The 15397-nt window shown below is 43.8% G+C and overlaps 1 protein-coding gene across 1 annotated transcript in view; it reads right to left on the minus strand.

The window, feature by feature from the left end:
- The window catches only part of nup160 (nucleoporin 160), an 81080-nt gene that overhangs the window by 40003 nt on the left and 25680 nt on the right, over positions 1-15397 (minus strand). The window contains exons 13-18 of the mRNA XM_078548820.1: positions 15134-15304; positions 11744-11843; positions 4685-4850; positions 3148-3260; positions 1545-1705; positions 868-1004 (exon numbers count right to left, since the gene is read on the minus strand). Coding sequence (XP_078404946.1) covers positions 868-1004; positions 1545-1705; positions 3148-3260; positions 4685-4850; positions 11744-11843; positions 15134-15304 — 848 coding nt within the window. The remainder of the gene's footprint in view (positions 1-867; positions 1005-1544; positions 1706-3147; positions 3261-4684; positions 4851-11743; positions 11844-15133; positions 15305-15397) is intronic.

Raw genomic sequence — 15397 nt, forward strand, 5'->3', positions numbered from 1 at the left:
GAAAGCAGTAAACCAAATTAATTTTTATATGAGTAAGTGTTAGGGTTAGTTTTTATAACAAAAAATAGTAGTTTTGTGGCACCATTACTGAGACTTGTTTCCAATTCCAAATTTTTATTAAATTATTTGAATTTATTAATTAAATCCAAATTCTACCAGCTGCTGTGGTAGGATTTGAAACCGTGTTCCCAGAGCATCAATCTGGGCCTCTGGATTACTGGTTACCACATTACCACCATGCCACCAGTGGTACCCCAACTGCTACCAAAGGTACACCACAACTGGTTTTCTGACCTCTGCTGGATTATAGCCCAGCCCACCCTGGAGAACAGCATAATGCTCAGTGTTTTCTCCACTCACGGCCATCAGTATTTCCTAATGGCTACTCAAGGTGAGGAATGATAATGCTGGGGACTGCAAAACTTGCTGCTTTACATACATACTCTTAGATCGGATACAGCATAGGTAAAGCTCTGTTTTAACACAAAAATTTGCCTCAGCCCCAACTTTAGATGAACTCCCCATTTTCCAAACCAGTCATGCTGCACTTGGAGACACAAGGGAAAAGACTTTTACCTTCCTCTCTCAAATCTGGGCCAGATTTGATGCCAGGGCCCAGAGATGAATTGTCAGTGTTTGACCCACTACCTGATCTACACTCAATTGTGGAACAGGAAATAATTCCCCTTGAAAAACACTGCACTGCATCTCAGTACCCATTGGGAGGCTCCTGATAAATGAGACAGTCTTCTTACAAAGTCAAGCTGTAAACCACCAGGTAACTATTATGGTTAAAAATTCAAGCTAGATATAAAGCCTTGTGAACGGATCACCCCCTTTCTTCCTCACACTCCCAACTGTACTTACAGCGTGTCAATGGGCACCGCTGATGCCAAGGACCGGCTAGCCCACCTCACCACAAAGTAGGAACACACGAGGAGAGATGTCCGGGGAATGAGATCCTGTTGGAGCTGCAAGAGATAGCCACCAGCTCCTAGATTCACCTGAAGAACAGTACACAACTTAGGATTTAACAAATTGCTCTTGGTTTACATGTTCGAGAAATTACTGACAGGGACAGGGCTTAGAATTTCATAACTTCAGTAAATTCAAATTGCTAAATGCACCCCGAATTCTCCCCAACTAGCTTCAAACTGTGTGATAATATTGGTGTAATCTGGATTGCCTCCGGGCTAGGAGACTGCTTTGAAAGGAATGCCCCTAAACCCACTCTTAGAGTGCTACATACACGTGAACAACAGAAAATCAAAACACAGTTGATTGCACTCACCCAGAGCAAAAAAAACCTTAGGAACATAGTTACTTTGGAATGACAACTGCAACAGACATTAAATGCAAACCTGATTTTGCATCCAAGCATTAATAATGGAGGCAGAATATGCCTCAAACCAAGGGATAAGTACAGGCAATCAGGTAAATTTGAGACTGTTACTCGTCACTCAGTAATCAGCAACTTGAAGGGGTCATACAGTACATATCCTGAAAGGGTGTGTGACTGTAATGAGCTGGACAAGAATACTTACATTGTCGCCGAGGTGCAACATTAACTGCTCCAGAATCAGCAGGTCACGACAGATGAGGAACCGAGTCATGGACATGTGGTATGCTGCCTGACACACAATATTAATGGAAATATTGCTGCCATAAAACTGAGCCATGTTCATCCGGATGTGCAGAGGCTGGACTGGAAAAAGCAGAATGAAAACAAATGAAGAGGGCACTAAGTAGAGGACATAACTCCACAATGCTGAGTTAACTCATCGTAATTACAATTATGCAGCTCTTCCTGGAGGCTTTAGCCTGCCTGGTTGACGCTCTGTAACTACAAAGCTGAAAAAACAAATCTTTTTAATAAGAGCTTCCATCTCATTGAAGGGGATTTAGGCCAATCCACATCCAACAATCTGCTCTGAAAACTCTGCACATACTTTGACAGCTGTGACAAATTTCATCACAGCAGCTGAGACAATCCACAACATTCTAAAACAATCACCAACATTCTAAGTAAAACAACCCACAGCATTTGACAGAAAAAAGCCCCATCTCCCAATGTTAACAGATCCTTTAAAAATACCAGGATCTGAATCTGGACCCACATCTTTGCCAAAAGCTAATCAGCTCTTCCTTGAACCATTCCCTATCTGTCTACCAAATTTCACAGAAATCTGTTCATTAGTTTTTGAGATATACCATTTACAGACAAACAGGAGAAAACACTACCTTGGCTCACTTTCAGCGGTGAAAGTAAACAACAAGTTTCAAGGCAATACTAAAATGCGCCACACTGGGCAGGCAGCATACCCTGCTGTAACCTAATGGAGTGTCAAAAGGACCACACAGGTCTATATATCTGCACCTAGCACCCACTATCTAGTATATTAATAATGCAGCTATTTGGATGTGGGAACAGCCACAAACAGACAAGGTACCCCAGGATAATTCCAGGAGGTTATCATCCATTTTGACTCGGGCTGGCACATGGTGCACGACTAACCGCGTAAAGGAAAAAGAGAATGGTAACCTAACTTGCTCCATCTAGAACATGCAGGCGACATTTTCACACTGCAAAAACAGTATTTCAATCACCTTATTATAATGAATATGTACAGCAATGGAAAGAGCGCAGTTGAGATGAGAACCACTACATGAAACCACAAAGCAACAGAAAGTCATTCTAGTTTGCTCTCACCTTCCCCGACAATGACTACAGCAGTAAAGGCTTTAGGCAGATCTGTTCCTATTGCTCCAAGGCAATTTGTAGCATCATTGTGTTATCAACAAAGACCCCATCGGACCAAGAAGAAAGCCTCTGCTGATGCTTAGTCCATAACATTTCATTACTGGTTTAAAAGCTAAAATATGAGGGAGTATAACTCTACCAGGAAGACAGAGCCACAGTCAACCTCTTACCCCACAGCACAGTTTTCAGAGGGCATCGCTTTTACCATATTCCATTCAATATATAACCCATAAATGCATGCAGAGAGCATGCCCACAATCAGTTATTGGAGAAACGCTGTTTGTTTCACAAATACTGTGCAGCTGGCCAAAGCAGATCGCATTCTGATGGTCCTCCACATTTTCAGCTCCCAACACACAGCCTTGACCCCAGGGATCAGCCCATACCATCGCCTGTGTCCAGGTCTCCCTCGTGGTCCATTTCTCGCAGCAGTAGTTGGATTATGTTCCCTGGGTTACGGATATCCTGTAATTTACTTTGAAGCTCCATATGCGTCTCACTATGAAAAACAAGAGGGAGAGGAACAATTAAACTTATCCTTGGGTCTTGAAGGACAGCTTCACAATCGAATGTAGCAAGATAGCACAGCAATCAGCAATACAACTAGATAACACAGAGGAGCAATTAAAGAACTCCACAATACACTAAACCCTTTCATATCACTACATTTTCCTTTCGAGAGTTCGTGATCATTCAGCACTAGCTACAGTAAGCACATTTCAACTGCACTTTCCAGTCCACCATCAAGAGGGACAAGAGTAGCAAGATCATGAGAATACTGTCAGCTGCTCCTTCATTACCAATGCAGAATCAAGGAATCCTCTATTCAGTACCATTATGGGAGCATCATCCACCACAAGTACAGCAGTGGGCCAAGATGGTCCAACACCATCTACTTGAAAACTGAGGATGAGCAATAAATGCACTACACCCATTCCAAGAACAAAGACGACACATTAATGGAGAAGTCGTCAATCATCACTTGGTCCAATCACAGGTAATACCTTGTGTAGTGTAACTTGCTCCTCTGCTCAATAAAAGCCAATGCTTGCATTGATATAGGACAGTTTAAATAATCTCCACCTTCATACAGCAGAATGGAGTTTTGGCACCCAATTGAGAGATGCCCAACAGGGTGACCCTTTGTCATCCTGCAGATAATGGACAAGTCATGAAGGGGCACAGTCATCATCTTGGCTATGCATACTTCACTTCTTACGTCCCCAAAGCCCAAAGTAAACTGATGATCAAAAAAGATTGTTGTCCTCTAAATCTGGGCCACACTTAACACAATGTCAGGGCCATGCACAAAATTGACATTCCAATACCAACTGATGGCCAATCTCACCAACATCCTTCCCATTCCTCACTGTCTCCTTCGATTCCTGCTGGCAGATCAACAATCACCATTCCTCCCCACATTTCCCTCGTGAACAAGGCACTTGCTATCCATCATCCTATTGTGGACAGCTGCACTATTACTGTGGCTTTGACTGAAACTTGGCAGGTGGTTATTGAAGCCTCTCCATCTGGCTATGCTTTCCACAAGCTTGCACCATAGTGAGAGGCTGCACCTTGAAAGATGCATAATCGCCAAATTGAGCAGATTGAGTGGGCTTTGGTAGTGATACTGCTCACTGTGACTAACCTACTCCCACTCAATGAGTGGGTCTACATAACAATCACTTGAGCATGCTCCTGCAGGATAGCTGCCACTTCTGGAACCCAAACCACAACAAGATCCCAATGCCTTCCAATGATGAACAGGAGGAAAGAAATTACAATCCTGCCACAACTGACAATGATTAACTTGGAGCTGGGCATGTTCAGCAGCATCTTTTATCCAAATGGTATCTTTTGTCCAAGTAAAGAGCGGGATCCATGGACATAAAAAACCTGGCACGACCACTCAATCATACTCACGTGTCTCTGGCCAGAAGATATTCCAGGATTTGCTCTGCAGCCTTTTCTGGGGGATGTAGATGGCTCACTGCTGTTTCCATCAAGGCGGCCATTTCCAGAGTGATGGAGTCTCCCACAAGCCTGAGACACTGCACTAATCGGTGCAGGTCCCTCGCTACATCTGGATCTAAAGGGGCAGAAATAAAAACCCATTACAAGTTACACACAGCAGCCCTCACTTCGACTACCATGAGATGGACGAGAGGGCCAGGAACCTGTATTAAGGTGAATTCAAGTTCTCAAAACCAACAAGTGATAATGTACTGGTGTAAAAAAAGACAAAACCAGACAGCTCTCTCAACAAAGACAGATAAAGGAGAGAAAGAAAGATTCAACATGAAAGAGGATTGTGAAGGTTTGCAGCAATGCCATGCTGCATTCGCATGTAACCTTCAATCAGATCCTGGATTATCACGTGATGGCCATCAGGAGACCCCTCGGACTCTGCCCAACTCAAACTGGTCCTGTTGCTACTAGCACCTCTGGATAGATGGATTAACTGTGTGCGGCAGACCATGCTCAATACACAAAATGTCCGGTGGATGCATTTCTGGAGTCCTACACAGCAAGAGGCCCAGTCTCCTGTAACAGGTTCACTCTGGATCATATTCCCAGGGTGGCTCGAACTCCTGAAAGGCGGCCACGGGCCACCTGTGTGGATTGAACATGGTCTTTGTAGAGTAATGGCTGAATGGTTATGTTAATGAGATGCTGTAAGCATGACATCAGGGTCAGATAACCAAGACAGCAAGACACAGAACAGTGTCTAATATACAACCGCATCGTAGTCAGCACGTTTGATGACATGCTGTCGGACTTTTTGCCATCCAAGGAGGATTTAATGTTAGAGAAGGCTGAACAGTTTGCAAGACAGGTGGAGCTGCATCAGAAGAATCGAGGTATAATCCGGGGAGACATCAAGGCTTGGGAGGGGTCAATCCAGTACCTAGGCCCAAAGTCGGGAGCCCCGCCCACCAAAATCGCCAATGGTGCAGGAAGAACCCTTCCACCTATGTTAAAATGCATCCATGGAATTGGGTGCTTGTCATGAAGTCTTTGTAAATAATTCTCAATAAATAGTTTCAAGAAAAACTATACACTGACCATCTCAAGGCACTCGTAGGGTAAGTAAATCCTCAGCAAAACACGCTGGCAGCACTAGAGGCCGCAGTTTAAGAAACTGAGGCCACAGATGATGAGCTTGAAACAGCTTGACTTCGTGACAAAGAACAAAACTGAAACGTACCTTGGTAGGGGACAGCGAACCAAGAACAATGTCAATAGCCATGGAACAGCCACTACCCTTTCCACAGACCTACCAACACCTCAAGGTCTGCAACAAGGACAACAATGGGAGCTCTGGGGCAGACTGTTCGAGAGATGGCAAACAGTTTTGGGTTTTCAAGAAAAGGCACAGAAACACCAGGTCTGTACCCTTTTATATGCAACTGGGACCAAAGGTGCAGGAATAACCCTTCCACCCATATTAAAATGTTCCAGATGTGGTGCCAAAAAGCAGCAGGGGGAGCTGAATGCTTTCTCTGTGGCAAGACTAGACATTTTAAACAATTCTGTAGATCTGAAGCTCAAATTTGGGGAAGAATGCTGGAAATAGGTTCCAACCATTTTGAAGTCCAGGAAATAGAAAATACAGCATTTCAACCCGATGATTTCCTAGAAGAAATCAAAGATCCCAATAAGCAATTCTGGTCTGTAGTGTTGGAAGTCCAAGGATACAGAACAGAATTTAAACTGTACACCAGGACAGGAATCTCAGTTTTATTGGATAAGTTGGGCTGGCTTCAGGTCTGGCTTAGGGAAAAAGTCATCTAATCATCTGAAATAAAGCTACAAGGGCCAGGATGCACAGACCTCAAAGTGAAGGGTCAGTTCACTACAATTCCCAGGCATGAGGACAAGGAGATTAATGAAAATCTTTATATCTTACAGAACCAGCAAATTTTTCTGCTAAGCAGATCAACGGGTTTTAAGACTTGGTCTTCTACAAAAGGTCGATGAGGTAACTGTAGAGGATAGAGGAGCAATACTCAGGGATGAATTTCCAAAAGTAGTTTCAAGGACTGGGAAACTTCAAAACTGCTGTCGAAATTGAAATCCCCACATGATGAAGTGAGTTGGTCTTTATTGCAGAAACACCATCCATTGGACCACAGGAGAAATTTGCCGATCTCTCACTGCTCTTTGCAGACAGACTAGAAGAGGCGGAAACAGGATGCACCAACCTAGATGGTGACCACCCGCTAGAGGAGCTTCTAGACCTTGGTTGGGTCTTTCTGGATAGTCGAGGAAAATGAAGCCGCCGCAGATGATCTGTTTGAAGAAGAGGCCCTAGATCTTACTACACTCCGACTCCACTGCCAATGCTTATGAAGTCTTTGTTGTCTATTTTGAGGAGAATCATCCTTTCGTTGAAGAAGGTAACAAAGAGGTGGATTTGTCTTATTCCACTGAGCCGACTGAGGAGAAGCATCAACAATTGCAGGCTGACAACAGTAAGCTTTTTAAGGAGAATGAGATGCTTAACTCCAAGTTAGATCAAACCAATAGAGGAAGTTCAGAGCATATTATTTTGTACAAATGTAAGCTACAGCTCACACTTGAATCTCACCAGCATTATTCATGGATACACTCAAATTGCCTTTCAGTAAAGAAGAAGCAGAGGCCCAACACCTGAAGGTTACTGGAGGTTTATTCCATTGTTGGAGATGGGGCAATTCTACTTTCTCATGTTGACACCACAATCCCATTGCCTGCAGCGGAGCAGCTTCATGCTGAAGCAAGGGTGGAAATGGTACCACAGAAGGTGAAAATCCTACCCTACAAGTAGTAGGGAAGCCTTCCTTTCTTTGTATCCTGCAACGTCTTCAGCATGTTCTTTGTTCTTCTTTTCGTCTACCAGATTTATTGAAGTCTCAGGTATTGAATAGTTCTTGTCATCACAGCAGTGGTGAATGATATTCACTGCAAAGTGCTTCATAGGAGCTGAAAGTGCTTCATTTTCTCAAGCTGGTGCTTTCACCTTTCCCCATCGTGAAGACACAAGATGATTACAGAGAGAATGTCAGTTTGTTGCCTTCCTTTTCAAGGGTTGTGATCATTCGAGTCCTGAAGGTTTCTGTCTTGAATCAGTCTTTCCTTGACTATTTTTCACAGCCTTTGCAGTCAGGTCGTCATAAAAAGCAAAGCCCAGGAGCCAGTTGTTGTGAGAAGCTGCTCTCCCACTCCACCAATGTGTTTGCCTTCCAAGGAGAAGATAAGGGAACACATACGTCCTACACTTCCTCTAAGAGAGCCAAGAACACTGCTGGGGGTTGACATCTTAGGCAACAGTGACAGGTGTAGATTGCCACGTGGAATTACGAGGTTGTGGTTATAACAGAGACCTGGCCCATAGAAGGCTGTCAACTATTCCTTGAGCTTGTTCCAGAGGGATAAAGGACAAAATCGATTTGGTTAGAGCCAAGGAACAAAAAAGATGCAATTATATTGCTCCATATAGTCTATAGGCCACCTAGTGGGAAGGATGTAGAGGAACAAATCTGCAAGTAAGTTACAGAGAGATGCAAAAATTATAGGGTAGTTATAATGGGGCGATCTTAATTGTCTAAATATAGGCAGGGAAAGTTGTTTTGTTAAAGGCAAAGAGGGGTAAGACTTCCTATAGTGTGCTCAGGAAAATTTTCTACAACAGTATGTATCCAATCCAACAAGATAGGAGGCATTGCTAGACCTGGTTCTTGGGAATGAGGTGGGTCAAGTAGATCAAGTGTCAGTGGGAGAACATTTAGGAGACAGTGATCATTGTATCATAAGGTTTAGGTTGAATGTGGAAAAGAACAATGAACAATCCAGTGTACAAATAATTAACTAGGGGAGAGCCAACTTCAATGGGGTAAGAATGGATCTGGGCCTAATAAATTGGAGCCAAAGGTTAACAGGAAAAACAGTAGCTGAACAATGGGCTACCTTCAAAGAAGAGATGGTGTAGGCACAATCAAGGTAATTCCCTCAAAAGGGAAAGGTAGGGCAAAGGAGGAAAAAGGGGTTAGAAATTAAGATAAAGAAGAAAAAATGTGCTTATGACAGGTGTCAGGTAGAAAATACAATAGAAAACCAGACTGAATACAGAAGGCTCAGAGGGGAGGTGAAAAAGCAACTAAGAGAAGCAAAGAGGAAGTATGGAGAGGCTGGCAGCCAACATAAAAGGGGATCCCAAAGTCTTCTATAGGCATATAAATAATAAGAGGGTGGTAAAAGGAGGAGTAGGGACAATTAGGGACCAAAAAAGGGATTTACACATGAAGGCAGGCTGAGGTATTAAATGAATACTTTGCATCCGTCTTTACCAAGGAAGATGATGCTACCCAGGACTTGGTGGAAGAGGAGGAAATTCTGTCACTAGAAGGGTTTAAAATTGCTACGGCAGTGTTTATGGATAGGCTATCTGTACTTAAAGTGGATAAGGAACCAGGACCGGATAAGATGCATCCAAGGATACAGAGGGAAGTGAGAGTGAAAATTGCAGAGGCACTGGCCATAATTTTCCAGTCTTCCTTAGACTCCGGGGTGACGCCAGAGGACTGGGGAATTGCAAACATTACTTCCCTGTTCAAAAAAAGGGGTAAGGATAAGCCCAGCAATTACAGACCTGCCAGTTTAACTTGGGTGGTGGAGAATCTTCTAGAAGCTATAATTTGGGACAGAATTAATGGTCACATGGACAAATGTGTGTTAATTAAGGAGGACCAGCATGGATTTAAGGGAAAATCGCGTTTAACTAACTTACTGGATTTTTTTTTGAAGAGGTAACAGAACGTTGATGAGGACGATGCTGTTGATGTGGTGTACATGGACTTCCAAAAGGCATTTGATACAGTGCCACACAACAGACTTGTAAGAAAAGTTATAGCTCATGGAATATAAGGGACAGTAGCAACGTGGAAACAAAGTTGGCAGAGTGGCAGGAAACAGAGTAATCATTAATGGACTTTTTTTGGGCTAAAGGAAGGTTTGTAGGGGAGTTTCCCAGGGGCCTGTGTTAGAACAGTTGGGGGAGAAGTTTCTCCATCAGGAGCAGGCGCGGAGCCGATCACCACCCGCGATCGGCTGCTTGCCGCCATTTTATGTGGGCAGGCCAATTAAGGCCCGCCCAGCGTGATGCTCGCCCAGTAGTGCTCAGCGTTACCTGTACGAGCAGGGGGAGGAGGGAGAGTCGGGGCTTGTGCTCTTTCACGCATGTGCGCGAAAGAGCACAGCAATCTTCCTGAAGCACGGAGCTGCCTCGGGGAGATTAAGTTCAGTTTTAATGATTGAAAAAAGGAAAGGTTAAAATTATTCAGTCATGTCCCCTCATGTGACAGTGTCACATGAGCTGGAACATGTTTAGGAATTGAGGGAAAAGATATTTATTTAATTATTAAATCCTTCATGAAACCTCATCCCGCCCGTGGATGAGGTTTCATGAAAAACGAGAAGGCTGCTTGGGCTCTTCGCCTGCCCACCAACCTTAAGGTTGGATGGGCAGCCCTGTTAATTATGTAAATTGGTTTTTAAATGGCCTTAACAGGTCTTTAACAGTTCGGTGGGCGCACAGTTGCCTCCGGCGCGCACCCGCTGAACGGAAGACCAGAATGACGTGCGGTGACGTCGAGACACACGCCCGATGTCACTGCGCATCATTTTACGCATTGGTGTGTGGAGGCCGCCCCCACACGCTGAAGAGAAAATTCTACCTTTGCTTTTCCTGATACATGTTAATGATCTAGACCTTGGTGTACAGGGAACAATTTCAAAATTTGCAGACGACACAAAACTTGGAAGTATTATAAACTGTGAGGACAATGTAGAACTTCGAAAGGGCATAAACAAGTTGGTGGAATGGGCAGGTGAAGTTCAATGCTGAGAAATGTGAAGTGATACATTTTGGTAGGAATAACATGGAGATACAATATAAAATATGGGGTACTACTTTTAGGCAGGCTGCAGGAGCTGAGGGACCTGGGTGTATATGCACAAAAGTCATTAAAGGTGGCAGGATAGGTTGAGAGCACAGTTAATAAAGCACAGAGTGTCCTAGGCTTTATTAATTAGGGGCATAGAGCACAAGAGCAAGGAAGTTATGCTGAACTTGTGTAAAACACTAGTTAGGCTTCAGCTGGAGTATTGCACACAGTTCTGGGCACCACATTTTAGGAAGGATGTGAAGGCATTGGACAGAGTGCAGAAGAGGTTGATGAAAATGGAGTTCTTCATGCCCGAAACCAGTTATGAAGATAGATTGGAGAAGTTTGGACTGTGTTCCTTGGAGAAAAGCGACTGAGAGGAGTTCTGATAGAAGTATTCAAAACCATGAAGGGTCCAGACAGAGTAGATGGGGAGAAACTGTTCTCACTTGTAAAAGGATCGCGAATGAGAGGGCACACATTTAAAATAATTGGCAAAAGAAGCAAAAACACAATGAGAAAAAAAACTTTTACGAGTAGTTGGGGCTGGAATGCATTGCCTGAGAGTGTAATGGAGGCAGGTTCAATCAAGGCACTGAAGAGGGAATTAGATGATTATTTGAAAAGAAAATGTGCAGGGTTACAGGGAGAAGGCAGGGGATTGGCACTAGGTGAAATGCTCACTTGGAGAGCCAGTGCAGAAACGATGGGCTGAATGGCCTCCCCTTCTGCGCAGTAACAATTCTGTGTTTCACACTATTGCTGGGTTTATAGTCTCACTCCAGGTTTTGCAGTTTTCTCGTTATAATTCAGAGGTGTTAAGAATTTTACTTCAGATAAAAGAAGGAAAATCATTCTGCATGAGAGAACAGCAATGTATGTCTAAATCAGCACCTGAGATTTAAACAGCTGTTTCAGAGATTGACAAGTCTCGGCATATGACCAAATGACAGTGAGCCGAAAATTAACCATTTCTGCAAAACAGGGAGGAGGTAAGGAGTCAGCAAAACAACTAGTGAGCACAGAACTACACAAATTATTCTTTAATTGAACTCACCATCCGTAAGGGAACATTCGTCTTCCAGTAACAGGCACTCATCTGAGGACATGTAGAGGTGGTCTATGGTAAGGCAGGGAAAAAAGAAAGACATAAATCCCTGTAAAAGAGAGAAGAAACAAACAGTCAAAACATCTCCGATTAGTGGTCTAAAATATTCAGCTTATCCTCACCAACACCTACAGTTGGGTTACTCATGGAATTTTAACATGATATTTATGCAATGCTCGGATTGTCATGCAAGTTTGATCTGTCAATCAAGGTTTTTCAAAAAAAAGGGAGAAAGGAGGGACCAGGATTTTATTTGCTGGGGAGGCAGGGGGAAGAAGAGGAGATTGCAGCCACTTTCCTCGACATCAACCAGCAATGTCACTGCCCATCTCTCAGAGAAGATTCAGACGTGAATAATGGAAACCCAGGGTTCAGTTAGCTGTAATAACCACACAGTAAAGTCCTGCTATTCGCAGGGGTTATGTTCTCACGAAACCTCGTGAACGATGAACATGCTTTTCAATGGAAGTCAATTAGATAGGTTCCAGCAATGCGAGGGCAGCACTGGTTTGTGTAGCTACTGTACAGCAAATTGTGATACAGTACATGTATACGACAGGCGGGGGAGCCTCTGAATATTAGAAGACATATTGAAAATTTTAAAGAGGCCATACTTCATTTAAGAAAAACATGAATTACCCCAAAACTAGCAGACAAAATTAGTGAACATTTCAGAATTGAACAGAGCCTTTATTGCAGCTCTGGGCCAAGAGGTTTGGACATTTCCAGGTTATTCTTTCTGTTTGGGTTGCGCTTTAGCTGCAAACATTCCAGGCACCGCTTGGAAAAAGAGTGAATTAAATGTCCATGGGCAGGACTAATGGAAGGAATACGCTTCCAGAGACTTCGACAGCATCTCTCCATTAAAACACGCCCAAGTCTCTGCTCTGTCATGGCTACCGTCTCCTCAGGGAAAGAAAATGCTGATAAGCAAACAATTACTCGTGATGGGTAATGAAGTGTATAAAGGCTCTAGTGTGGGTAAAATACGCAAACAAGGAAGTCACAAAAGGCAGGGCTTTACTGTACTTACTGACGAGCAGATTAAGTTATCAAAAAAATTGGTTATTCATTGGTATTGAATGAAAACATCCAGATTATTTAAATCACAAGGGGTATAGCATCTACCCACAATTCTGAAGGGAGGTGTCTCAATCTGGGGCCCTCTCTGATTGATTACCTGTGGGTAGACCCTTGACTCACTGCTTTAAGAAAGCAATGCTTTCAAGGCAAGAGGGGATCTCAGAATAGTTTAGTGTCTGTCAAAGTTTTCTGTGATTTTGCAGCTAGCAGAAACTGGCTAATTTTTAAAGTCGGTAGCAGCTAAGGATTAAGCCAGAGATGTTAGTCCTCCACTTTCCACTGCACAGTGACAGAAAGCAAGCTGCATCTCTGTTTTTGTAACTTGAGAGCAAGAGGGCACATTCTCATTCCGTCAAGCTGTACCCCACTCATTAATGTATTTTATGTAAATTAAGAAAGGAAGACTTATATTTATATAGCACCTTTGCCAATCGCTGCCTATGAAGTGTAGCCACTGTTGTCATGTAGGAAACACAACAGCTAATTTGCACAGCAAGATCCCATAAACAGTGATTTGATGACCAGATAATTACCATCTCTTTTTGCCTTGCACCATCATTCCTTTTGCCATGTACTCTCTCCTGTTATCCAGCCTATCACAGACCTTTCTTTTTGTTTTCTCCTCCCCTCCCTTGCTTAAAAACTATTACACCTTGAAGTGCTCCCTGTATTGATGAGAGATTATCGACCTGCAACATGATCCCTTTCTCTCTCTACAGATGCTGCCAGATCTGAGGTGTATTTACAGGATTTTCTGTTATTAAACTATTCTAGGTGTTGGCTGAGGGATAAGTATTGATCAGGACACTGAAAAATTTCCCTGCTCTTTTTCGAGATAGTGCCATGAGATCTTGTGCATCCACCCAAGAGGGCACAGGCACCAACCCAGTTTAATGTTTCATGTGGAAGATGGCACCTCCAGCAATGCAGCATTCCTACAGTACTGCACCAGAGTGTAAGCTTAGATTTTCCGCTCAAGACTCTGCAGTGGGCCTTGAACCAACAAGAGTGGAGATGATGGCAGAGTGGTATTGTCACCAGGCTGGTTATCCAGAGGCTCATGCTAATGCTTTGGGGACACGGATTCAAATCACACAACAGGAGCTGGTGGAATTTAAATTTAATTAATAAAAATCTGGAATATAAAGCTAGTCTCAGTAAAAGGCAACCATGGAGCTATCATTGATTGTCGTAAAAACCCATCTGGTTCACTAATGCCCTTTAGGGAAGGAAAATCTGCTGTCCTTACCTGATCTGGCCTACACGTGACTCCGATCTACAGCAATGTGGTTGACTCTTAACTGCTCTCTGGCCTAGCAAGCCACTCAGTTGAAGGGCAATTAGGGATGGACAACAAATGCTGGCCTTGCCAGTGATGCCACCCCATGAAAGAATAAAAAAACCTGCCAGCTTGGAGTGATACCACTGTTCCAAGTGAGGAACAAAGGAAACTTGGCGTGTGTGTCCATAGATCTCTGAAGGCAGAGGTGCATGTTAGTGGAGTGGTGAAAAAGGCATATGGGACACTTGCCTTTATCAATCGAGGCATAGATTACAAAAGTAGGGAGGTCATGTTGGAGTTGTATAGAACCTTGGTGAGGCCACATCTGGAGTACTGTGTGCAGTTCTGGTCGCCACATTATAGGAAGGATGTGATTGTACTGGAAGGGGTGCAGAGGAGATTCACCAGGATGTTGCCTGGGATGAAACATTTAAGCTATGAAGAGAGGTTGGATAGACTTGGGTTGTTTTCGTTGAAGCAGAGAAGTCTGAGGGGCGACCTGATCGAGGTGTACGAGATTATGAGGGGCATGGACAGGGTGGATGGGGAACAGCTGTTCCCCTTAGTTGAAGGGTCAGTCACGAGGGGACATAAGTTCAAGGTGAGGGGCAGGAGGTTTAGGGGTGATGTGAGGAAAAACTTTTTTACCCAGAGGGTGGTGACGGTCTGGAATGCGCTGCCTGGGAGGGTGGTGGAGGTGGGTTGCCTCACATCCTTTAAGTACCACCTGGATGAGCACTTGGCACATCATAACATTCAAGGCTATGGGCCAAGTGCTGGTAAATGGGATTAGATGGGTAGGTCAGGTGTTTCTCACGTGTCGGTGCAGACTCGATGGGCCAAAGGGCCTCTTCTGCACTGTGAGATCCTGTGATTCTGAGTAGGAGGGCAGGTAGTAAACCCCTTTTGTTAATGGCATTGCTACAAGGGGCTTCTCAGACTGATGTTGGGAGTGGCCACCACCAAACTCTCACCTTTTTCAACAGGCACACCATGTTGGTCCGTGCATTGACAAGTAATGCCAGGGGTCGTGCCAGGGCCTCCTGGTACTGTAGGCAGCAGGCGTAGAACTTAGACCAGAATTCGACTTGGAGCTGACGGTACACCTCCTGTGAGAACTCATACTCTGTCACACTGTTCTGAATCTGAACACAGCAATAACAAAAATTACAAGACAATACTCAGCATCAAGCCTCAAACTCAAAATGGAACATTAGGGTAACTGAGACAGATCGAAA

Source organism: Cetorhinus maximus, chromosome 9 (assembly GCF_964194155.1).
Source record: "Cetorhinus maximus chromosome 9, sCetMax3.hap1.1, whole genome shotgun sequence".
Classification (NCBI taxonomy): Eukaryota; Metazoa; Chordata; class Chondrichthyes; order Lamniformes; family Cetorhinidae; genus Cetorhinus; species Cetorhinus maximus.